This window comes from Marmota flaviventris, chromosome X, assembly GCF_047511675.1.
Source record: "Marmota flaviventris isolate mMarFla1 chromosome X, mMarFla1.hap1, whole genome shotgun sequence".
Classification (NCBI taxonomy): Eukaryota; Metazoa; Chordata; class Mammalia; order Rodentia; family Sciuridae; genus Marmota; species Marmota flaviventris.
Genome location: NC_092518.1, coordinates 112809360 through 112834839, shown reverse-complemented (window position 1 = coordinate 112834839; position 25480 = coordinate 112809360). Strand labels below are relative to the sequence as shown.

The 25480-nt window shown below is 38.1% G+C and overlaps 1 protein-coding gene across 5 annotated transcripts in view; it reads left to right on the top strand.

Annotated features, from left to right (window-relative positions):
- The window catches only part of Enox2 (ecto-NOX disulfide-thiol exchanger 2), a 288838-nt gene that overhangs the window by 209680 nt on the left and 53678 nt on the right, over positions 1–25480 (top strand). For all 5 annotated transcript variants that reach the window (XM_071606302.1, XM_071606301.1, XM_027940058.2 and 2 more), the window contains 3 exons: positions 303–437; positions 16883–17038; positions 25006–25212. In XM_071606302.1, the coding sequence (XP_071462403.1) occupies positions 341–437; positions 16883–17038; positions 25006–25212 (460 nt within the window). In that variant the 5' untranslated portion in view covers positions 303–340. The remainder of the gene's footprint in view (positions 1–302; positions 438–16882; positions 17039–25005; positions 25213–25480) is intronic.

Genomic DNA, 25480 nt, shown 5'->3' with positions numbered 1-25480 from the left:
CTTAATCCTCTCAAACTCCTGTGGTGTGTTCCCTTGGATTAAAAAATAATAATAAAAGGAGAGAAGGAAGGGAGGGAAGGAGAGCAGGAAGGAAACACACTACAATGCCATCTGGTAAAATGCTTTCAAATTCCATGACTTCCTGCCAGTTTAAGCTATATTGTTTTCAGGCATTGAGGCCTTAACCCCCACTTGCCTATCAGACTATTTCTGTAAAGAGTTTGTCAGAGTTTGCATTGATAAATAAACTAAATACTAGAACCTTAACACAACAAATTATTTGGCATGTCATTTCTTTTCAGCTGATAATAGTAGAACTCTGAATGTAGATTCCACTGCAATGACGCTACCTATGTCTGATCCAACTGCATGGGCCACAGCAATGAATAATCTTGGAATGGCACCACTGGGAATTGCTGGACAACCAATTTTACCTGGTATGTTATTTTTAATCATCTCACAAGTTCCTTCTTTTTATTGACCATGTGGTAATAAATATACAGTATGACATAACTTATTTTGAAGTTGACATTTGCCAGATTCTGCCTAGAGTGTGCATTATTGTAATATGAGCTTTATAGGCTGGGTGACCAGTAGTTACTAGTGCACTCCTGATTGTCTTTTGGGCAAACTGGGGGCATATATGATGTAGGCTAGGGTACTGGACTAAATGTTTAAATGTTAAATACAGCTCACCAAAATAAAAAGCAACATGATTTTGGCAAATAATTACAAAGCATGTCTACTTTTGTAGATTTCTTAGATGAGTCAAAACATAGACAAGGAAAGAGAACCAACTTGAATATCTCCAAAACCTTAGATTCCCAAAAAGGACACATGGAGACTGTAGAGATATCAGCCCAAAAACTATTTTTAACATTGAATGACTTTGTTTATAACTATATATGTAAACAAAGTGACCAATAAGAGAATGGGCATGGTGGAGTAACTCCATCTCCACTGAATATGAAATCTGAAGAAAAATTTCCCAACATGTGAAGGGTTTAGTTTAGGCACACAAAAAAAGCTTCCTGGCCAGTCAGAGTTAATTAGCCATCACAAAGAGATTGGGAAGACATTAGGGAACTGACGTCTCAGGGAGCCTAGGGTAGTTTTTTCAACAGCCTAAACATTAATCTCCCAACAACCATTTAGTTGTGATCCTATTTAAAAGCACTCAGGCCACTCTAGAGTCCTGTTACTCATAGTATGTTCTGCATAATCTGGGAATTATTTAGAACCCAAGAATGTCAGGACCCAGCCCAGACCTACTGGGTCAGAAGCTGCATTTTCACAGGATCTCCAAGTGATTCACAGGCATATTCATGTTGAAAAATATAGTCATGCCACTTTTCTCTGCCATTTGTCTATCTAGTTAGTTACTACACCCCCCTCTCAAATAATTTCTCATTTCCAGTCCAGATTTTAAATCATTATAGGTTATAATGGAGATGAGGTAGACTAGGCAACAACAATATAAATAATAAACTAAGAGATGCTATTACATTGAATGTCAGGAAACAAGCATAAAACCCCCAAACCCGAAGGGAAAAAAAAAAGGTATATGAGTGATAAATAGGCAGAGAAAAAAAAAAAAAGGAGACTAAATTCTGTATGTGGCAGAGGCAAAAAAAAAAAAAAAAACTATCATACCAATCTTTAATTCCTATCATGGGCTATGCAGTTGGCTAGACGGCATCCTTTTCCATTAGACCAGCCATGAGAGAAATGAACAACCAGGGATTCTTTGAGGGCTAGAATGATTGGACAATGGATCTCCTTAGATTTGAAGTAACTAATGGAGCCAATCTGGAATGAGTGGGTGTTATTATAAGAGCAAGTTTTACAGAATGGTCAAGATCTTAGACTCTGGATTCAATCTGCCTGGCTTCCAAGCCTTTTTCTTTTTCAGTATTTGATGTTGGGAAGTTTCATGCATATATGGGCATATGTGTTTGTATCTGTATATACACAGAAATACATATAAATATGTAAGATTTGTACTGTAAATAGCAATGAAGGATAATGAATTTGGGAGTGAAATTTTTCCCTGGTGAAACACTGAACAGTGGCAGTTAAAGACAACATATACATCTGATGCCTGCTCCTTATGAACCTGGTGGGGACTTCCTCAGAAATGGAAGGTTGGCACCACATTTCAATGCTGCCTACACTATTTGTCAAGGTCTAGGGGAGAGGGTTCCTGCCATCTTTATGATGTATTAACCTCCCTCATCCTTTTCTCAACCCAGAGGATTCCTTAAAATCAAAAAGGCAGAAAATGACCCTTGTGGAGCTGTTCTCTGAAGTCACCTATTGGCTTAGTAATTAAGCTACTTTTCTGCCACTAGGGAAGTTTCCTACTGAGCCAGCAGACTGTTCTTTTTCCTGTCTCATCTGTCCTGTCTGTGACAATAGAAAAGGTTTTGGCATTGATGAAAAACAAATGATGCATAAGCTTTCTTGACTTCCCCCCAGAGAACTCAAATCTATACTGTCATGGATGCTGAGTCTCATGGACACACGCTTGTCATGAAGGCAATGTCTGGCATAATTATTGTATTCATTGAGTAGTGAGCAGAGACAGGCCAACTCTGGGGTTTGGCATGGAGCTGTCTTTCACCTAACATGGTGTTTTGTACAGCTGTTATCCAAAGAAGTTAATCCACAGTGATGATAGATGCAATGATCCCTTCTTGCAACTATCTTTTCTGCAAGAGTATTTGTTTTGCCAAACTGGTCAAATAAGACTAATTATAGTTTTCACATGAAAAAAAGCGCCCAAGAGTCAGGTCTTCTGGTCAAAGAGCATTTTTCAGCCCCAAGTCATCCCAGATGAAACCAACCCGCAAAGGGATATTTGTTGAATAAATGAACCCACTAAGGAATATTTGTTGGATACTGCTTGATGCTTCCTTTATTTCCCCCTCAATTAAAATATCCTTAGCAACCAAGTGTGGAGCTGGTGAAGTCTCAAAAGAGAAGAGTCCCTCATCATGGTGTCCTCACTATAATGATCGCACTATAATAAGAGATAGTAGAAAATATGGACTCGTGGACCTTATTCCTAAAGCAAGACCCTGCCCATATGTGGGCATTGACTTTGTTAAGGAGAAAACTGAACTCAACTGATCAACTCTGATGAGAACAGAGAAAAAGAATGAGGTTATGTATCTCATGACAGGCCATAGTTCTTCAAGCTCCTCGAGGAGGCCTGGACTTCGGTTTATATTTTCTTTACTATCTTTCAGATAAAAGTATACTTTCAGTGCTAAATAAGATGAGGCATGAAGAACGTGTACTGTTCATTGTCATGGTGAACAATTTACAAAAACCAATACTATGTAAAACTTTATACCACATAAAATTAATATTTCCCCCAAACAAGCTTGAATCCTACCAGTACTCTCAGGACTCCTTATGTAAGGGGTTCCCACCCAAAGATATCCAATTCTTCCCCAAGATTCCATGAATACTCCTATACTTACACAAGATTAACTGAGCCATGGGGATAAACAGGAGATGGTTAACATAGTGGAAACCAGGTAGCAAGCACCCATAAAAGCTGATGCCTACACCTTTCTCCCAGGGACTGTGTTTTAGTCAGCTTTTTTTGCTGCCGAGACAAAAAGACCTATCCAAAACAATTGTAGAGGAGAAAAAGTTTATTTGAAGGCTCACAGTTTTAGAGGTCTCAGTCCATTGACAGATGGCTTCATTCCTCAGGGGTGGAGGAAAAGTTAAACAACATGGCAGAAGAGTGTGCCATAGGGAAGCAGCTCACATGATGAACAGGAAACAGAGAAAGAGAGAGATCTCCACTTGCCAGATACAAATATATACTCTAATGCCATGTCTCCCAATGGCCCACCTCCTCCAGCCACAACCCACCTTCTTTCAATTACCACTCAATCCCACCAGGTGATTAATTCACTGATTGGATTAAGGCTCTCACAACCCAATCATCTCCCTTGAGCTTTTGAAGGACACCTCACATCCAAACCACAACAGACTGTTACACAAAAATAGATATTGTGGTACTCATTATCAGTCTGCGCATGTAAATGCTGTGGAGCTGTTTTCATGTGGAAATATTTTATATTATTTAAAACATTTACAAGAATACATGAAGCTTGCGGCTGGGGATGTGGCTCAAGCGGTAGCGTGCTCGCCTGGCATGCATGCGGCCCGGGTTCGATCCTCAGCACCACATACAAACAAAGATGTTGTGTCTGCCAAAAACTAAAAAAATAAATATTAAAAATTCTCTCTCTCTCTCTCTCTCTCTCTCTCTCTCTCTCTCTTTAAAATAAAAAGAATACATGAAGCTCAATGGCTGGAGGATCTTTGAGATAAGGATTACATGGCCTTAACTACCTGATAGGCCTTAACTAAATGATAGAAAAAGACATTTAAAAAAAAAAAAAACTCCCCATGGAAACTATTAGGAAAGGTCTGAGTGAAACTGTCTATTCATTTATTCATAAAAGAAATATTTCCTGAGGCCTGCTGTGTGTAAGATACTGGGTGACCCCTGGGGAGAAAGCAGTGAACAAAATAGTCAATGATTCCTGCCCTCATACTGACCCATATTTTCTCCCTTAAAAAAAAAATAACTTTTCTCAGGTATGAGCTGCCTGCTGACTGACAATAGCTCTAAAGCCTCCCATCTGTTTTGTTCATTTGTTCTTACATCCAAGCATCTGTTCATTAATATATATATATATATATATATATATATATATATATATATATATATATATAGCCAGTCACGGTGGCATGTACCTGTAATCCTAGTGACTCAGGAGGCTGAGGAAGGAGGATCACAAGTTCAAAGCCAGCTTCAGCAACTTGGTGAGGTTCTAAGTAACTTAGTGAGATTCCATCCCATTTCAAAATAAAAAGGGCTGGGGATGTGCATCAGGGGTTAAGCACTCCTGGGTTCAATTTATATATATACATAAATAGATACTGGGGCACTCATTAAAATATTTTTAAATATTTTATTTACCAAATATATATGTATACATATATATATATATATAATTTACCATATATATTATATATACATATATATGTACATACATATGTATATTATATTATATATATATGCATATATTATAGACAGACTAGGTCAGGGTGATCCAAAATGGGTATGGTTCAATCCTTGCCTTCAAGCTCAGAGTTCAGGTGCTGAGGCAACAAAATAAATACCAGTATACTTCAGTGTATCAAGTATCAGAGTAAAATCTTGCACAAAATAATTTTAGCCAGGGTAGAGTAGGGAGTGTTAAGTAAATGGTGGTGCTCAGAGTGAGGTTCACAGAAGAATTAACATTTGAACTAAGTGTCCAGGGACATATAGGAGTATCGTGGGGATAAAGAACTAAGAATAGTCTAGGCATCAATGACTGGAAGGTGTGGAAGAGTAGATAGTATGGAAGCAATGGTTACCTACTGAGTTGAACTATAGCACCTCATTCCACAAAGACTTTGAAGCAGTTTAAAACAAAGGCTATGCTATAAGAAAAACTACAAATAAAATAAGTCAACATCTAGGAAAATATAAATAAGAATAGAAGGTGAAGACCAAGTAAGGAAGTTAATTTAAATTAAGATGTGTAGGTCATAGGATCCCACTCAGTTTCTAAAGTTGATCTGCACCTATGACCAAGCAGCCAAAATAAAAAGGGGAAACCTGATAAGTTATGAAATTTGCATTTTCCATGAGGAGAAAAAATGTGAATCCTTGTGGGAAGAGAAACTTTGGCCCTTAATAATCACATGGATGTGTGTGATATTCTAGGTTTTTTTTTTTTAATTAATATTTCCCCTCCACCCTTGGAATTTTTTTAATATTTATTTTTTAGTTTTCGGCGGACACAACATCTTTGTATGTGGTGCTGAGGATCGAACCCCGGCCGCACACATGCCAGGCGAGCGCACTACCGCTTGAGCCACATCCCCAGCCCGATATTCTAGGTTTGAAAGAAATTTTTCACAGGGAATTTCATATATGGGCATTCACCCTAAGTGAAATAATTGAGTAATCTCAAAAGTCCAAACATTAAAAATAGCCCAGGACTAGTCAATATCACTTTCCATAGTCTGATGCAAAATGTAAAAACTAAAACTATAGTAAATTTTTCATGAAACTAAATTTGTGTGATTGAAAGGCCTACCCTTTATTCTGAGATTATAGACTTCCTGTATTTGGGATTTGAAAATGTTCTTTAATGAACATTGGTTAGTTCCACTGTTATTTTTTTCCACACATCTTTTCTTAGCAAATTAAGAGGTTAGCACTCATAAGTATTTGTATGTATATAATTTTATTTTATTCAATTCTAAAATCCATGAATCTAGGAACCACATGTATAATGGGAAAGACCCTCAATTAGTGCCCCACAAAAGGTGTTTGCAACATCCCTGGATAAGAGTTGAGGACATGATCCCCTATCAAATGTTCTGAGGCAAGAACACAGTATGTGAATAGGAAGGAGTAGGGGGAAGATGCTATAGAAGGGTGAGGTATTTGCAAAACCTTGAACTATAGATATTTTGTGTAGGTATTTCATTAGTGTAATCAAAAGACCTGACAATAACAATTTTAGAGGAGGAAAAGTTTATTTGGCACTCATGGTTTCAGAGGTCTCAGTCCATAAACAACTGGCTCCATTGATGTGGGCCCTCTGAAGGAGAATATCATGTTGTGTTGGAAGAAAGCAGCCCAGGACATGGCCACCAGGAAGCCAAAACAGACTACTTCACTTACCAGGGACAAAACATAAACCTCAAAGCTTATGCCCTCAGCAACCCACCTCCTCCATCTATAACCTACCTGCCTATAGTTACCACCCAATTAATTTCTATCAGGGGATTAATCACTGATTAAGTTAAGACTTTCATAATGCAATCATTTCATCTCTAAACCTTCTTGTATTGTGTCACACATGAGCTCTTTGGGGGACACCTCACATCTAAACCATAACAATAAGAATGAAGTTTCATAGGCAGAAATTTGAGATCAAAGTTAAGATATCTTGGGGAGATACTTTGTCAATTGAAACTGTGCCCATAATCCACCCAAGCTCAGTTTGATAGATTGTTTGTCATCATATATAAGCCAGAGCCTGCCTCAATTTTCCAGATGGACTGAAACAAGTATTCAGATGATCTCCTAGGAAAGACAGAGAGATGTTGTTAGAATTGAGAGACATTGTGCAAAACTTTGGGTACATGTGCTTCCAAGAAGGCTAGTGGTAAGTCCAGAATCATTTTTCAGCTTGGCCAGACTGTCCTTGATCAGTTCTCAATTTAGCGACTGAAAAGTCGCTAAAAGGATCTGTATAGCTAGTCAGGACTGTAATGTATTAAATTTTTCAATATCCAGGCATGATTCTTAATTTTCCAATGAATTTTGTAGGAACTCTAAAGAAATAACAATAATGTCCCAGAAATGTGTAGCTGAATTGGAGTCATAATTGTCTATAAAATAGCTTAATTGTGCATATATAATTAGATCCTATTTGGAATACTTATTTTGGAATAATCTATGGTTGAATTTCAGTGGTTTTGCTGTGAGTACAAACTACATCCTTGGGCTCACATGTCTCTGGAACACTAACAAGTTAGAACTTCCTTATGGATCCTGGGGGACTTGGATGGGAAGAAATTGCTAAGTAGAGGCAGAGTCTTTCTGAGGGTTTGAAGGGTCTTCCAGACATCTAGAACCAGAGTTCAGTTCTGAAAATAGTTGAAGTCATATCCCATATTTGCCACAATTCCAGCTTCTCGTGTTTCCCAAATTTGAGACATTGGATTTTAAAAAGATGCCCCTAAATTACCTCACACTGTGGCAATATATATATATTAAACATCTAAATAGAATATTCTAGATATAGAAATAAGCACCTCTAAGGTAGCTTCCTGGACAGGAATATTTACGGACCCACTCCAGAAATGAGTAGGTAAATACTAAGCTTAATCTGACCAAGAATATCTTTTGTTTTCCTATAATCTCATAGACTCTGTGAGGAACAAATGGTTAGGAGTATGGTTACTAAGAGCCACATACTATGTGGCCTTATTATATTAAATCTTTGAGCTTCAATTATCTCATCTGTAAAATAAGGAATAATAATATTGCCCATCCCTTAGGATTGTTGCAGAGATTAAGGTAAATGATTTGTATAAAAGCTGGAAATGCTTAAGTAGTCACTTAATGGGTATCTAATATTATGGATGCCATCCCTCTCTCCTGCCATAAAAATGAAGGTTGTATTTTACAGGACAAAAACCAGTGTGAACTGGCCTGCCAGAAAATATCGAGGATTGAACGATAAAATGGGCATATGTAATCTCTTTGCCAGACATCAAAGATGAGAAGCCTCTAAGGGTTCTAGAGTTTTGTGGACAACTATAATCTTAGTACGGAGTCAGTTACCTAACATTGTTACCTAACATTGTCTAGCACAGAATCAGTTACCTGACATTGTTCCAACTAGCCCTTACATACAGCAACAGTACAGTGACAGTTTTTCAAGACAGTGATACAGAGGCCCTACAGGATCCCAAAGTACCTTTTCAGTAATCCCAGAAAAATCACATTTGATCTAGTTTGAGTGCTTAGTGTCTTTCTATTTCTGTTCTTTAAAATAAATAACTATTGGGTTGGGGATGTGGTTCAAGCGGTAGCACGCTTGCCTGGCATGTGCAGGACGCTGGGTTCAATCCTCGGCACCACATAAAAAAAATAAATAAAATAAAGATGTTGTGTCCACTGAAAACTAAAAAATAAATATTAAAAAAATTCTCTCTCTCTCTAAAAATAAATAAATAAATAAATATTAACCAGTGACACCCCACCTTAGCCATACTGGATATTCTTCTCCTCATCTATTGCTGTATAACAAGCTATTTTAAAACACAATTTGTTTATTATATTTCAAGCTTTACTTGATGAGGAATTTGGGAAGATTCAAATGGGCAATTATTCTATTCCATATGGTATTGATTGGGATACCTCAATTGTGGCACGTTGATCTAGTGGTTGTAAGATTCCACACATATGCAGGGCACCTTGTTAAGGACTGATGAAAACTGGGTTCAGCTGAATCCCTCCCTTTAAGGCCTTCTCCACATGTTCTGTCCATCGTGCTAATCAGATGAATTATATGGCAACTCAAAGCTTTCCTAGCACATATGCCCAGAGATAAGAAATGGAAATTGCATCTCTCTTACGTCTTGGACCTGATAAAAGATACAACATCCTTTCTGCCATATTATATTAGTCGAAGCAAGTCTATAATCCATCCAGATTCAAAGTGACTGGGGGAGGAGACTAGGAAGATGGAGGAAAAGAGGAAGTCACTTTCCTGGCTGTTCCGTGGCTCAAAACTGAGAAAGTGGGCAGCTTCTCAGCAAGGTGGGTGAATAAAAAAGGGTCTTTACTGGGAATATTGGACATTGAAAGCATATCTGAGACTCAGGTAGTTGGTTATAATAAAATAAGGAAGAAATCCCTAGCTCCACCGCTGCTGTGCCAGTACCAGCAACAGTGGTTCCCTCACCACAGGGCAGGGAAGTGGAGGAATAAGGAAATTAAAGGAACCCACATTTTTAGAAGATTTTTTGGTGTGTCTGGGCACTGCCCGACTATAACCTGAACAGTGTGCTGCAAATATCCTCAAGCAGGCAAGAAGCGGCATATCTCCTGGCTGCCCACGGACAAAGGAAGAAGCCATTTTTGTAGCCATGCTGTGCGGGGCGGGAGCTGGGGGAGCAAACCTGACAAACCTGAGCTGGGCCCAAAATATAGGCCTTGAAAACCCACACCTCATGACATAAGTGACCAGGAGAAAATCAGATGTAGAGAAGGGTTTACATAGGGGAATACTGGTCATGGAAACCCACCCAGCTCCCATCTCCCCCTTGAGTCCAAACTACTTGCAGGACCCGCTGGGAGAGACAAACCTGGCTGGGAATACAAAAGGTCTGTGGTAGGAGGGATTGAGTTTGGCGAGTGAACCCACCTGGCTTCCCCTCTCACCCTTGAGTCTGGCTGCTCACAGGACCAGCTGGGAGAAATGCACCTGGCCAGGAATTCAAAAGAATGGGGGTGGGAGTGATTGAGTTTGGAGACAGAACCAGAAAGACCAATAAGTGCAGGGTCCTCAGGTGATGGAGGAAACAAAGGATTGACTCCTCTGCTACATGAGTGGAAACCAGGGGAGATTTGTGGGGTACAGTCCTCCAGTGAGGACTGGCAACTGCTGGGCCCTGAAGGTGTGTTGATTTAAAATCTTCAGACCAATTGCCATTCAGTGAAGAACCTGGAGCCTACCTAAGCATAAACCCTACCTCCAGGAGCTCCACCTATAGGATTTCCCCTTACACTCCAGCAAACTCACCTAACATTGCTAAGAAAGGAAGCCACGACTCCTTTGAACTCCAATGAAATAATTCTTTAACTTTTCATTGAGAACTTTTTTTTCTTTTCTTTATTTAATTGTGAGCTGAATGATTCATGTACACGTTTGCATATTAAGATTTGTTTCTTATTTCTAGCATTTCTTGAGGGCAGTTATTTTTCATGGATCAGTATTTTGAGAGCTAGGAAGTTTGATTAGTATATTTGGGGTTTGTTTTGTATTTTATTTTTATTTATTTATTTATTTTTAATTTTTATTTTATACGTATTTTTTTCTGTCACTTATCTGTTCCCCTTGATTCTCTCTCTTTTCTTCTGCTAATAGCCGAACTCTACTGTTCTCTCTTTTACTCTTCCTTTAATTTTTTTAACTTCTCTTTTCTCTCCTCTTTTATAATCATAACATCCTACATCTCTATTGTTCTCTCCTTGTTCACCATTCAAAATTGTAAACCCCTTTGCAAATTTACTGTTTTTACTGGGGGAAATAACTGATCACATTATTTCTTTTTAAAACTATTTTTAGTTGTAGATGGACACAATACCTTTATTTTATTTACTTATTTTTATGTGGTGCTGAGGAGAGAGCCCAGTGCCTCTCACATGCTAGGCAAATACTCTACCAACTGAGCTACAACCCCAGCCCACATTATTTCTTTTTATTGTGACAATTAACATGAAGATGTCATAACAGGAACTGTTTGGTTTAATGCTGTATATTGTTTGCATTGGTTGTTGTTATTATTTGTCTCCCTCTAAACTATGAGGTACTGGAACCCTTCAAGAACATTATAAGTCCACAGGATAGAAACTCTACTGCCTCAGGTCCATATTAGATGGGTAGACACACAAACAACATGAAAAAGAAAGGGAACAAACCACCTCGAACAAACCAGAATACTTTAATAAGAGAATCTATCTATACCAAAGTGGAAGAAATGTCAGAGAAGGAATTTAGAAAGTTCATAATTAAACTGATCTGTGAGGTAAACTATGATGTAAGGAGTGAAATAAGAGAAAAAATGCAGGAAGTGAAAGATCACTTCAATAAAGTGAGATTCTGAAAAAAAATTAAGCAGAAATATTCAAAATAGAGGAATCAATAAATCAAATTAAAAATTCCATGGAAATCATCACCAGCAAACTAAACTATTTGGAAGAGAGAGTTTCAGGCAAAGAAGACAAAATATATAATCATGAAAATAAAGTTGACCATGGAGAAAAGATGTTAAAAGACAATGAACAGAACATCCAAGAATATGAGCTAATATGAAAAGACCAAAATGAAGGTTTATCAGGATAGATGAATGCTTGGAGATACAAATCAAAGGGATGTTCAATCGTCAATGAAATAATATCAGAAAATTTCCCAAACCTTAATAATGAAATAGAAAATCAAATACAGGAGGCTTACAGGATGCCAAATATACAAAATTACAATAGACCCACACAAGGCACATTATTATGAAAATGCCTAACATACAGAATAAGGATAGAATTTCAAAGGCTACAGGAGAAAAACAACAGGTCAAAAATGAAAAAAAGTGGAGTATTTAACAAAATACAACACCTCTTCATGTTCAAAACACTAGATAAACTAGGGATAATAGGAACATACCTCAACATTGTAAAAGCCACATATGCTAAACACAGGCCAACATCATTCTAAATGGAGGAAAATTGAAAGCATTCCCTCTGAGAACTACATACTGTATTGAGAAACAGCATTAGTGGTTAAGAGCATTAAAGTTAGACCAAGCTGGATTTGAATCCTAGTTCTCTTACTGACTGTGTTAACTTGATAAAGTAACCAATCTCCCTAAGGCCCAATTTTCTCTATCTATAATGTGAAGGGTACATAGTCACAGGTCAAATGGAATTAGATTGTATAAAATTATTAGTAGAGTGCCTAGCACATTGTAAACATTTACTAATAGTTATCATGATGATAATAATTGATGATAAAGCATTTTAAATCTTTGCTTGGATACTTCCAAACTGGAATATGAAATCAAGAATTTTGTCTTATTCATTTCTTCAAACCCAACAACTTGCACAGGTCTTGGCATCAAAATATTATATACATGGATATTTGGATGACTGAATAGCAGCACAGAAATGGCATTTTTCTCCACTGCAACTCTGTGGCTCAGATAGGTACAGAAATGGAGGATAATATTGCCAGGTTAAGTAAGCATGAGTTGCTAGGTAGCAAGTAGGCTTGAGAGTACACTGAAACATGACTTAAAATCACAAGGTAAAAGTGTAACTCTGAGGATATAGCTGGCCAAACTAATACAGGACATCTGCAGCATTTCCAATAGGCTGGAACTTTGTGAAATACATGAATCTGAAGAGGGAACACAAACCAATAATCCATGACTCCTCCAGCAATGGCCAGGCCAAAAGACAAGAAGCCAGTGGGAAAGAATGTTTAAAAGAAGATACAATAAGAGCAAAACAGAACAGGGTATTTATTGTGAAAAGGACTTTGGAGGAAGACCATGGCATTTTGTACAACTCTTTTATATATTTTCCAATCTCCTTCAGAAGTTTGAATTCCTAATATAAGTGGCAATAGTACCGACTTTTGGGCAATACTCCTCAAGCCAGGCCAGGGGCCAAGAAAAGGGAGAGAATTTCATTTGTGTTGTATACCCAGTGTGTTTTAATTTGGACTCTTATTCTTCAGGTTATGAAATACTTATATAATGCCCATGATGAGCTGGGGTTGTAGCTCAGTTGTAGAGCACTTGTCCAGCATGTGTGAGATACTTGGTTCAATCCTCAGTACCACATAAAAAATAAATTAATAAAATAAAGGTATTGTGTCCATCTACAACTAAAAATATTTTTTAAAAAGGCTCATGATTTCAGTTTTTTTTTATTTGATTGGCATTGAATATTCATGTCCATTTTGGTACCTAGTGGTTAAATACAAACAAAAGAAGCAATCCATGTGATAGGAGCCTTTGAAATGTTATGTACAACCCAGTAACAAACCCTACTGGGTAGTGGAGCCTATGGAATTTGTGGCATATGGAACAAAGGGAAGAAAGGGAGTTCATCTACTCTGGCTTTAGCCATATGTCATGAATACATTTTCTTTGAAATGAATTTATAAAATATTAATGTAATCATAACAAACAGCAGAGTGGTGAGTACATCAAGGAAGAGTTATATTTATCCTATATATTTGGGTTTTTTTGTTTGTCTCCATTTATTAGTAGATAGTACATGGAGACAGGCATTTCCTTCTCAGTCGAAGTGGCAGAACTTGTTTAATGAAGTGATGTTTCTGTAATCTGTGGTAAGGTAGAGTTGTGAGTGACAGAACTATATGAATAACAATGAGGAGGCAGGCAGAACAATAAAAGGAAGACAAACATTTCAGTAGGAAGAGGAAAATAGATGGGATTGTTTAGTTGGCACGCAATCTAATATTATCTTTTTCCCAACGAAAATTAACAGTTTGTAAATGGGTAAGATAATGTTAACAATTTCTCCAAAATCTTCTGCACAAGGAATCAGATTTTCCAAAGATGTGAATGGCATTCTGAACCAATGCATTCTATAGCACAGCAGGGTCTTATGTTCTCCAAAAACCTACATATCTTCCCCAACCCTAATATAGAGCCTGACATATAGGAGGCTGTGTTAGTCAGCTTTAGTTCCCGTGATCAATTTAGTCCCTGTGACAAACAATTTAAGGGAGGAAAAGTTTATTTGAGCTCACGGTTTCAAAGGTTTCAATTCATGGTTGACTGGCTCTATTGCTTTGGGCCTGTGGTGAGACAGAATAGCCTGGTGGAAGGGTGTGGTGCAGGAGAGCTGTTCAGTTCATGGCAGCTGGGAAGCAGGCTGGAGGGAGAAAGGAGCCAGGGATAAGATATAGTTCCCAAGGACATGCCCCAAGGGACCTTCTTCCTCCAACCATGCCCTACCTGCATATAGTTACCATCAACTCTCCATGATGCCATCACATTTTAATCCCTCAGTGGAATAATCCACTGATGAGGTCAGAGCCCTGAGGATACAATCACTTCCCAAAAGCTCTACCTCTGAACATTGCTACTTTGGGGATCAAGTTTTCAATGCATGAGCCTTTGGGGGATACTTCATATCCAAACCATAACAGAGGCCTATCACAGATGTTTGTGGAATGTGAGAATGAGTGTCTGAATCAGTGAATTTCTAACATTTTGTACATTGTGAATGGAAGGAATGAAACTCACCAATCAGGACTATCATGCTGAGGGTCTTTATCTGTACTCTCTTTTCACCTTTTGGGCTAAATGTGATTGTTTATCCCCAGTTTTACCAAAAAGAAATGGAAGAACATAAATATTAAGAAATTTTCCTCAAGGTCACATAACTACTCTGTGGAGGGAGTAGAATTATGAGAGCTAAAGGAGGAAGAGGAAGTGTGTGTGTGTGTGTGTGTTATGTATACACATGAAAGCATGTTAGGTGAGATGACATATGAGGGCTAAAAGTAAATGTTTTCATGAAAATAAAAATTTCTTTTGGGAGATAAATTTTTCTTCCTAAACTTTTCTAAGGTCTTGATCTCTCAGGATGGCAGACATGTGAGGATGAGAGATGTTTTAGCTTGATTGGACTGACTGCAGTCAGGAATGCCCATATGCCACCCACTTGCCTATCCTCCCAGACACAGGACCCCTTCTACTAGGACTGTTAGACCTGAAGTGCTGCTTCTGTGGGAACTAGTTCTTCCTGCTCTTTAGGTTCACCTCTTCCAGTATCTTAAGGATCCCCCAAGGTCTCCAGAGTCACCTTGAGGACATCCTTACAGGTATTGCCCCTGTGACTTGTGCTGTGAGCATGGTAAAATCATTAGGAGCAGAGCCTGCTACTATTACTGCAACTAACCCTGTATTACCAGAGCTGCTTATGCAATACTTTATTTGTTTGCCATAGACTATGCAAGGTTATATAGTGAGGACAAGTGTGGGAGGTGGGAAAACAAAGAAGTAGAATGCACTCCCTTCTCTCAAAGAAAATGACATTTTTGTATAGAAACAAAGTTAAACAATGAAATCAGTACTGCCTTTAGATGTAGGCAAGTGAGGCCCCACACTAGGCCCATACCTCAAGGGACCCCATGCTTTGGAAGACTTACCTTGATTATCTCAACATATAACAAGCACACCCTGCAGTGCTGGCCACTGGCCAGGCAGCAATGCCAATAAGGCAGGTGCCCAAGTCCAGAACATGTCCTGCCTTTGTTCTGGCCATAAGAAGCACCTTTCTTGAAATTTTCTAAATTCCCCTTCAGTGTCTGGTACTGACCAGGGATAGCAATGTCATCTGAGTGAGGAGCTCCAATCTCCATCTAGACCCCTATGGATCCCTCTACCCATGGCTCCCCTTTAGGGCACTTTCCACTCCTCTTCTGCACAGATGGAGTCAACTAGATGCTAAGAAGCGTCAGGACTCATGATCAGAGAATCCACCCAGAGTCTTGGTTCCAGGAGAATATCTGGCAAGTAAATCACTCCAGCTGTATGAAATGGCATTTCTTTCATGGTATCACATGAAACTGTGCCAACAGAATATTGTCAATGCTGATGTGAGGTGAATCAAATTATATACATTGATGAGCCCCACAGAAAAATATTTTTCTCTGCTCACCCTCACACTTGCTAGAGACATCCCTGAATGAAATAAAAGACAATGTAAAGTAAAATAAGACACTGGAAATAGTTGTAGAACAGATTTTAGACCTGGGGTTAAGAATGAACTACAATTATCTGAAAAGGCCTCTTCAAGGAGACTTAAGCCAGCAGTTGAAGCATGGGAGGCAGGGCTTCTGGTAGACTCAACTGATTCTAGGCAGGAAAAACAACATGGACAAAGGCATAGAGGATAGTTCTTATTCAGCCTTTTGTGCTATGCACTGTGCTAAGCACATTGCATTTATCATTTTATTTACTCCTCACAACTCCCTGTAAGGTAGAAGGTATGAACCCTGTTTTGCAGCTAGGAAAATGGTAGAACAAGAACCCAAGTCTGTCTGATCCCCCAAACTGTGCTCTTAATACAATACTGTACTGTAAAAAGAACGTATATACAATAGACAGCAAGAAACCTTTCCATAATGGAGCCAAGGCTGTGTGTTGGAAACTAGTAGAAGCAAGATCAGGAAACAAGATGCAGTCACATTATAAAAGATGTTGGGTATCAAAATTAGATGTAGAGAATTCAAGAAGCCCTGATTAAAGAAGACAACAGCCCTATCCTGAAAGGAAAATGCACAAATTTAATATAATATTTGAGAATTGAGAATACTAAGCATATGTTTTTTTAAAAAATATTTTGCCTCTGTCATAGAAAGACTTTTGATTTGAAGCTTATGAGGTAACCATGTTCCTCTAGTTGACCTTGCCTCGTGTTACTTATTGTTTTTTCTTTCCTCTCCTATTTTAGATTTTGATCCTGCTCTTGGAATGATGACTGGAATTCCTCCAATAACTCCAATGATGCCTGGTTTGGGAATAGTACCTCCACCAATTCCTCCAGATATGCCAGTAGTAAAAGAAATCATACACTGCAAAAGCTGCACGCTCTTCCCTCCCAACCCAAGTACTATTGTTTTTTCCTACTTAAATCAGTGTATATAAGAAAGCTTTCTTCTTTTTCAAAAGATTACCCAAGGGCTTCATAGATGTATATATAGAAGATTCACCTAGAAAACAGAAAGCAGGAAAATTTTCTCTGACTATTCAAGGCTGAATTTTATTTGGTATATTTTTGTGTGCTGGTTGCAGTACAAGTGATATAACATTTTTCTAATGCCATTTGGTAAGAAATTCAAGTGTATTCATAGAGAATGAAACACATGACACAAATTGATCTACACTATCACTTGTAGTCTCTGTGTTTCATAACTAACCTGTGTGCCAGTGGTGGCAGAAATTGAGAGTGGTCTGAGCCTACCTAAAGCACATGAGAATATGTACTTGGCACTAAGAATCTTCCATTGCTACTAGCTAGTCACACATCACTCCAACTACTACTATTCATCATCTGGGCTACAATGCACAGTGAGGTGCAATTCAACTTATTTGATTTTTTCCACTTTTTTATTGGTGCTTTATAGTTGTACATAATGATGGGATTTGTTGTTACATATTCATACATGCATAGAATATAGCAATACAATTGGTCCAATATCACTCCCTAGTTCAACTTATTGGAAGGGCTAAGACCAATGTTTGGACTAAGATTACTTGTTGCCATCTGGGGCAATATAGTTCATGTAGAAGTGATCTAGAAATCTATCTTGTCCTCAAAGAATAGGCTTCTCCTTAGACTCACCTTAACATATCTCTAATGGTAGGGTGGCCATATTTCAGTTAAAATGTACCAGCAATATTAATTGACTTGGAATTATTTTTCCAGATACACTGAGGTTTTATATACTTTAAATGATTAGAAGCTTCTTCTGCACATGACTGAAGCCTCTTAATGCTTTGTCCGTAGTTGTAGTGATGCTGCTATAATGCAAACACTAGCACTGTTTGTCAAGGGACTCGCTCAGGGGTTTAAACCACAGATCAAATTAAATTGCCTTATAAAAATAAATACAAACCTTTTATGTGGGACCTCAGACAAATACTTCATCTCCTACCTTAAATAGGAATCAGTTAATCATAAATCAAGCCCTGATAAGGACCCAGATTCTACTTAGAATGATTTGCTTATAACTGAGAAGGTTTTAAAATCAGTCAGGGTTGGTTGCATGGATCTTCCTGGCTACTTTTGTGAGTGAACAAATGATCTTAATGCTTTCTGATTTTGGAAATTGATTGTCAACATGCACATCCTTCCAGACCAATAAGAAATATAGGAGACCTGCATCTCAGAGGACTGTATTAGGAGAAGAGTTAGTGTGTCACAAGGAAAGTTAAGGAATGGAGAATGAGATGTCCCTTGTAGGCCTTACTTGCCAGTTCAATTAGATTTTTGCTTAGTACCTAGGTGAATAAGCACTACTTTTTAAAATCTTAGTTCCACTGTCTTCTTCTATATATGTGCAATGATTTTTCTTCTCTTTCTTCCAATGTATTGTGTTTGGCATAGAGGAAGCTTCGCATCCTTAATAGTACCATTTTCATGTTAAAAGCCAAGAATTTAGGAATTTCCAGTTTTAAAACCTCATGCTCATGAAAAGGTAGAATTCTGCTGATTTAATCATTAATGTATCACATAATTGTCTTGCACTCAGCTTTCATTACCTCAGTCAAGTCTAAGCTAACAGGAGGGCTCACAACCTATGATGCCCTGGTTGGGTGCAATAGATGACTTTAAGGATGTTCTCATTCTAAAATGCCAAAGAATAATACACATGCCTTGTTTTTATATTACACAGATCAATCATTAAGCAGTCTTTCAATGAATGTCAAAATATATAGCTTAAAGAGGCTACAACTTCATAGTCTTTAGTAAAAGAAATAGGCAGAAATCTCTCAAATACACTTTTTATCTTTCTCTATCCCCAGCCATGCCTTCTCAGTTCTGAGTTGGAAGCACCGAAGAGTGAGAGGGAAATATCCTCACAACTCAATTCTTTAGTTCTTCATCCTTTATACTAAGGATGCTGACAGGGCAATTAGTGCCAGTAAAAGAGTGGCTTCTGGGAAGGAACCTGGCTTTGGAACTAAATTCAAAAATAACATTCCTGACAAAGCTTAAAGTAGACTGGTATTCTATTTGCTTTTTAGAGTTTGGATTTTTTTAAAGGGGGCTCTGTTTAATTGTGTAGGGGAAAACTGAGGCCCTTCCTTAGTTCTTTGTTTGAATGCATGGTAAAAGTGCCATTTTGTTAACAGTGCCAAAACTGATCTTTGTGAAGGTGAGACAAAAACAGGGAATTGGTATGACTGAACTACTTATTCCTGCCTGTCTCTGGTATAGTATCTTGCACTCAATGGCTTCCGACTCTGAAGTTCCTCCTACCAATAAGATCCTATGATTTAGAGACTTTGTCAGTCTCTTTATTTACCATCCAGTCTGCTTCTAAGTCTTGTTGCCTTATTAAAAAGTATCATTGTCATCAATTCCTTCCCCTTGTCCCACGTGACACTTCATCCAAATACTAGTCACATACAGAACCTTAAAGTTGTCTTGGGGCTCATTGTCCACAGATTCATAGTCCCCTTTCCTGACCTTTAAAACCTTTTACTGATCTGGGTGAAGTGGTGCACACCTGTAATCCCAGCAGCTCAGGGGACTGAGACAGGAGAATCACGAGTTCAAAGCCAGCCTCAGCAAAAGCGAGGCACTAAGCAACTCAGTGAGACCCTGTCTCTAAATAAATACAAAATAGGGCTAGGGATGTGGCTCAATGGTTAGATGCCCCTGAGTTCAATCCCTGGTACCCCACCCCCAAAAGAAAAAAAACAACTTTTCACTCTTCTGCTTCATGTGACTGTCTTCAGTCCATCATTCTACTTGCCACATACCAACCCTTTAGTCAGGTTCAAATGCTTCTGACCTCATACTCCTTACACTCCCATCCAGCCCAACTCCAAGTATATGCTCTCCTGGAACACTTCTGCATGGATGGTACTGAAAGTAAATCTGTGGTGAATTACTTTAGTGCATTGTCATTCAAATGATGCTAAATCCAATAGGCACATCTTAGTCCTTAAATTGTTTTATGTGTCTGTATTTGTGAATGATAGCAGAAGGGATGAGTGGATAGATAATGGATGGTGACAGAAAGAGTAGAAAGCAAGCCAAGAAAGTAGGGGGGTGATTACTACTACATGTGATGACTTCTAAATCTATATTTTCAGTCTACATTTCTCTTCAGAGCTTTAGACTCTACCTATTAGACTTTTTTAGGTGAATCTACATCAAATGTACCAAAATGGTATGTCAGTATAGTACAAGATTATAAATCAAGAGAATTATGTTCTACTCCTAATTAGCTATGGTATCTTGACCAGTCATGTAATCTCTTGTGTCTCATTTTCCTCATTGATAAAACAAGGATATTGGGTTAGATTAGCTTAGATACCTCTAAGGCTTTACCTAGTTCTAAAATTATGATTATGCACATTAAAAATGGAGCACTATTATAACTATGTACCTGGGCAAACCCCTTCAATGTGTATTAGGAAAAGCAGGAGCAATTTGGTTGGCTTTGTACCTTCACTGGAACAGGCAGGATAGCGAGTGCTAAAACTTTAAAGTAACACAGGTGTGGTTCTCCACCAATGCATAACCATAAAATTTTTGGTAAGTAGCTTGACCTCTCTGATCCAAACTAGGTAAAATGAGACCTGGTCTAAAAATTCAGTGGGTCATATTCAACAGGAGCAGAACAGCCTAGTCTTGAAAAGATAAATGGTGAGTAAGTATCCCATTGTTCTGATTCCCAGGATTTGGAGGTATGGTAAAAACAAATTCTCTGGAACACACTTTATTTTTCATAGGGTGGGTATCAGAGATAGTTCCCAATTAGCAGTTCTTTGCAGTATGACAGGATGACAGCACCATCTCTATAGAAAACTCAATTTTGCCAAGATTTTTCACTTCAGCTGCTAGACATTTTTATGGAGAAGTTACAGTTTGAGTCTACTAGAAATAACAGTGGATGGGGAATAAATGATGGAATATCATCTGTTATCTTAGCCCAGGCACATTGGAAAACACTCAAGAGCCAGAAAAATAATTTTGTTTCATTTTTCATTTTAACATATCAAAATAGGCAGATCCCATTTGGGCTCTCAGGGCTGAGTTTTATAAAGAGAATTAGAGAAAAATGGGTAAATTGAGCATTAATAACAATTTACAATCCTTCAGATTATTTTCAATCAGTTTAGATTACATTAAAATGCATCTGACCCCTGTTGATTATCTTGGGGGCCTTCAATATTGGGCTGTCTAATAAAATCAACTCAGATACTTTGCATCATATAAATTCTAGCAAACCAGCTGAGTGATCTGTGATGCTCCATTGAAAAGCAAGATGCAAATAGTTTATAGATCCTCTATACTGTGCCTCGCTCACTTCTCAGAGATCAGCAGTGACTCTGATCCTAATGCTGATTGCCCCAACACAGCTGCACAGAGAGGTTGCTTGGATATAATTAGAATTGCTAGAAGCTTCTGTTTTTTCATTATCAGAGATTAGTTTTTTATACTCTTCAGTTATCTTGAATCTTTTTACATGGACGTTTTCTTGGTCTCCATCCTGAGTGGTGATTGAGGTGCTACAAAGCTTAGCACCTAACTTGATGAATGAGTGGAGTCTGAATTTGCTTTCCAATGGGGTTATCATCCGAGGTAGATCACGGTATTTCAGTGGGATTAGAAAAATCAAGCCCAGACAACAAAGTGCTTTGAGCTGTTAATTAAGGAACAAGTACTATCCATTAAGGAAGATAGTACAGCCATTGCCATGTTTGGTGGCATACACTCAGCAAATGCTATCAAAGAGACTTTCTACATTTAGCCAAGGAAAATAAATAAATCCCTGGCATTCTTGACATTACTCATAGTGGATTTTATGACCCTTTACTTAGCAGTTACCACCGAAGAATCATAGTATCTAAATAGGGTGATAACTTCATCACAGAAGTTTTAAACCCACAAATGTAGTCAGGGGAAGGAGCCTTTGCATTTTCAGTGTTGCACACAACTACAGCACTAACCACACTTTGTTAGAGTCTCTCAATGGATTGAAAGGTAGATTGGAGTAAACTCAAACAAAATAAAAAGATGATTTTTGCTTTACCAAAGGATTCTTTGCCATCCAGTCCTTTAAAAGTAAACATCAAAAGGCTTTTTATTCTAAAACAGGACTTTATTCTGAAGCCTTTGGATTGAAAACACATCTCTAACTACACAGATGCTCTTGAAATTTCTTTACCTATGTATACAGTGGCTGTATTTTATTACATGGTCAAAACCATGTGTGTCTTCACAGCTATAGATTCCTCTTTCCATTAATTCCATATGAATGATTCCTGTTCAAACCAAACCTTGTGTAAATGTCTAAGTAAAGCAAGGGGGCTGGGAGAGTAGAAGTCCAGGTCTTAGCTACCACTATATTTCAGACATGTGTAGGGTCTTAGCCCCAGATTGAGAATTAGGAAACCTGGGTTCTATGATTCTAAATAGTAACATTTTAATGACTACTATTTATTTGGAATCTTTCAAATACTAGGCATCATACTACATGCAATATAAATAGGGTAATCTCAATTATCCTTCAATAACTCTTGGGAATAGTATCCCTATTTTAAAGATAAAAAAGACTTTTTTCAGAGTCTATGTAATTTTCTGAAGATATAGATGATGAGTTTACCTGCTCTAAGTTCATGTTCTTTCCCTTTCTATCTAATGTAGTGCCCTTAAATGAACCATAACTTGCTTCAGCCAAGGTTTTTCACTATAATATTAGAAATTTAGACTAAGTCAGAGTTTTCAACCCTAGTTACATAAAAGAACTGCCTGCAATGCTTAAAAACCAACAAAAAAAAAAAAAACCTAATGCATAGTATGTACCGTGGAGTAATTAATTCAAACTCATTGGGGTGGGGCACAGGCATTGTTTAACTCCCAAGTAGATTCTATTGTGCTGCTAGAGCTAATGATAACCAGAACCATGGTGGCTAGAATTCTTTCCAACCCTTTTAACATTCAAAAGCATAACTCTCAAGCAATTCTGGTCCTCATTGTCCCCCTTTTGGCTAAAAACACAACCTCACATAGTGACCATACTAAGTCATTTCAGATTCTTTCTCACTAGATTGTTTTCTCATTCCCTCTAAACTTTTGCAGATAGAAAACAGACAACAACAACAAAATGAGCTCTTGAAATTATATATGTTTAAAACTTAACAGTTTATAAGTTCCCTGAATTTCATTATCACCTTTATAGAAAGAAAGAGGACATCAGTAGAAACTAAGATTTCTTAATCACACTGGTAAAACAGAGAGCCATAACAAAGTGAGGAAGCTAGAGATGCTGATACCCAAGAAAGCTCCCAAATCAACTGCTTACCTACTTGGATAAGAGTCAGGTGGGGTCCTTGACCTAATCTATAAGCCAGCTTCATTTATTTTTGCATGTAAACTCTAATCACTGGTTGTTGAGCTCTCCAAATCTTGAGCTGGCAGAATTGTTGTTAGGGAATAATGGAAAGAATGGATTACACAAAATAAATCCTTGAAGATACAAAACCAACATTAGAAAACCCATGACCATCATGCTTTGTTTTGTTGGGCTATGAGTATGGGATTTTGCTTAGAAAATGCTTTGATACATATAAATACTAACAAGGAGCTGGCAGAAACACAGGCTTTATGTATGAGTGAGAAGAAAGCATGTTTTTTTAAAGCAGAGGGAAAATCATCTCATTAAGTAGGTTTTTAATGACTCTCCATGGCCAAATTTATCTCACTTTAGTTAATGATTTCCCAGATGAGCTTATTCTCTCTGCTGTCTTTCATACTTCCCTCTAAATGCTGCAGGATTGGATCTGGACCTCACTCCTCCAGCAAAGAAATGGAAGAAGGATATACACACACACACACACACACACACACACACACACACACTAAGAATACATACACTAAGAAAAATACACACACACACACACACACACACACTAAGAATATATAGTTTGTATTCTTGACTGATTGGTGTAATTAAATTATTCCAACAGTTACAAACACATTTGTGAATATTCACCCCATCATTGTCAAATCAATCCTGAAGCAATTTATATTCAACTTCTCATCATTGTGACCAAAATACCTGTCAAGAACAATTTAGAGGAAGAATAATTTATTTTGGGTCAGGGTTTCAGATGTTCAGTCTATGGTCGGCTCATTCTTTGGGCCCAAGGTGAAGCAGAACATCATGGTCAAAGGGTAAAGTGGAGGACTGCTGTTCCACTCATGGCAGCCAGGAAGCAGAGAGAGAAGGGAAGGGACTACAGGGAACATGAGCTCTTCTAGGACATGCCCCCAGTGACCCACCTCCTCCAGCCATAACTCACCTGCCTACAGTGAACTGACTAGGTTACAACTTTCACATTTCAATCATTTTACCTTATATTCAAACCATAACACAGTTCTTTCAGTAAGCATAAACAGAATATAGTAACTGTAATCTAAACCCTTTCTCAGGGGCCTTGGTTCGGAGAACTCCTGAAAGTAAGAATTTAAACTGAGTGGGATTTCCCTCCACTATTTTCTTAATAAAAATGACTGAATTGGCATAGCAGGCTTATCACAGCAAAAGTAATGAACAAAACTAAACAGCTCTGGATGGAACAGATCCCTGGATGGGTCTGTGTATTTCTCCTCTAGACATAATGGTCACAGAATCATTGAATAAAATTACTTTCAGGGTCATGCAATCAATTTTCTGTGGGGGAGAGATGAGCATTGTGGAGACCACATACTTCTGGCAATCCTAGGCAAAAGTTTGTTGGGGACAGTAGAGCTATCTCTGAGAAATGTTAAGTTTTAAAGAGGTATATCCCAGGCAAACACTTTAATTTCAAATGCTTTGCTCTTCCACTTAGATCTCCCACCTCCTGCAACCCGAGAAAGACCACCAGGATGTAAAACTGTATTTGTGGGAGGTCTGCCTGAAAATGGAACTGAGCAGATCATTGTGGAAGTGTTTGAACAGTGTGGAGAGATCATTGCTATCCGGAAGAGCAAAAAGAACTTCTGTCACATTCGCTTCGCTGAGGAATACATGGTGGACAAAGCCCTTTACCTATCTGGTAGGTGTTCAGATGTGAAGACTGTGCCTATGAGCACAATGCAGAAATTGGAGATCAGAGTATTTACATCTGTAGCAGCTAAAATACAGTCTTAATGTTACCCACTGTAGCTTTCAAAGATGGAAAATGCACGTTACTTCCCACCTTCCTCGTGAAATGCTCTTGGGTAGCTCCCAAATGTCTATTAGATAACTCTAGACTCTTTAGATGTAGTATGATTATCTGCTCCATCTCTCAGCATCAACTCCCAAGTTTTCCTGCATACATA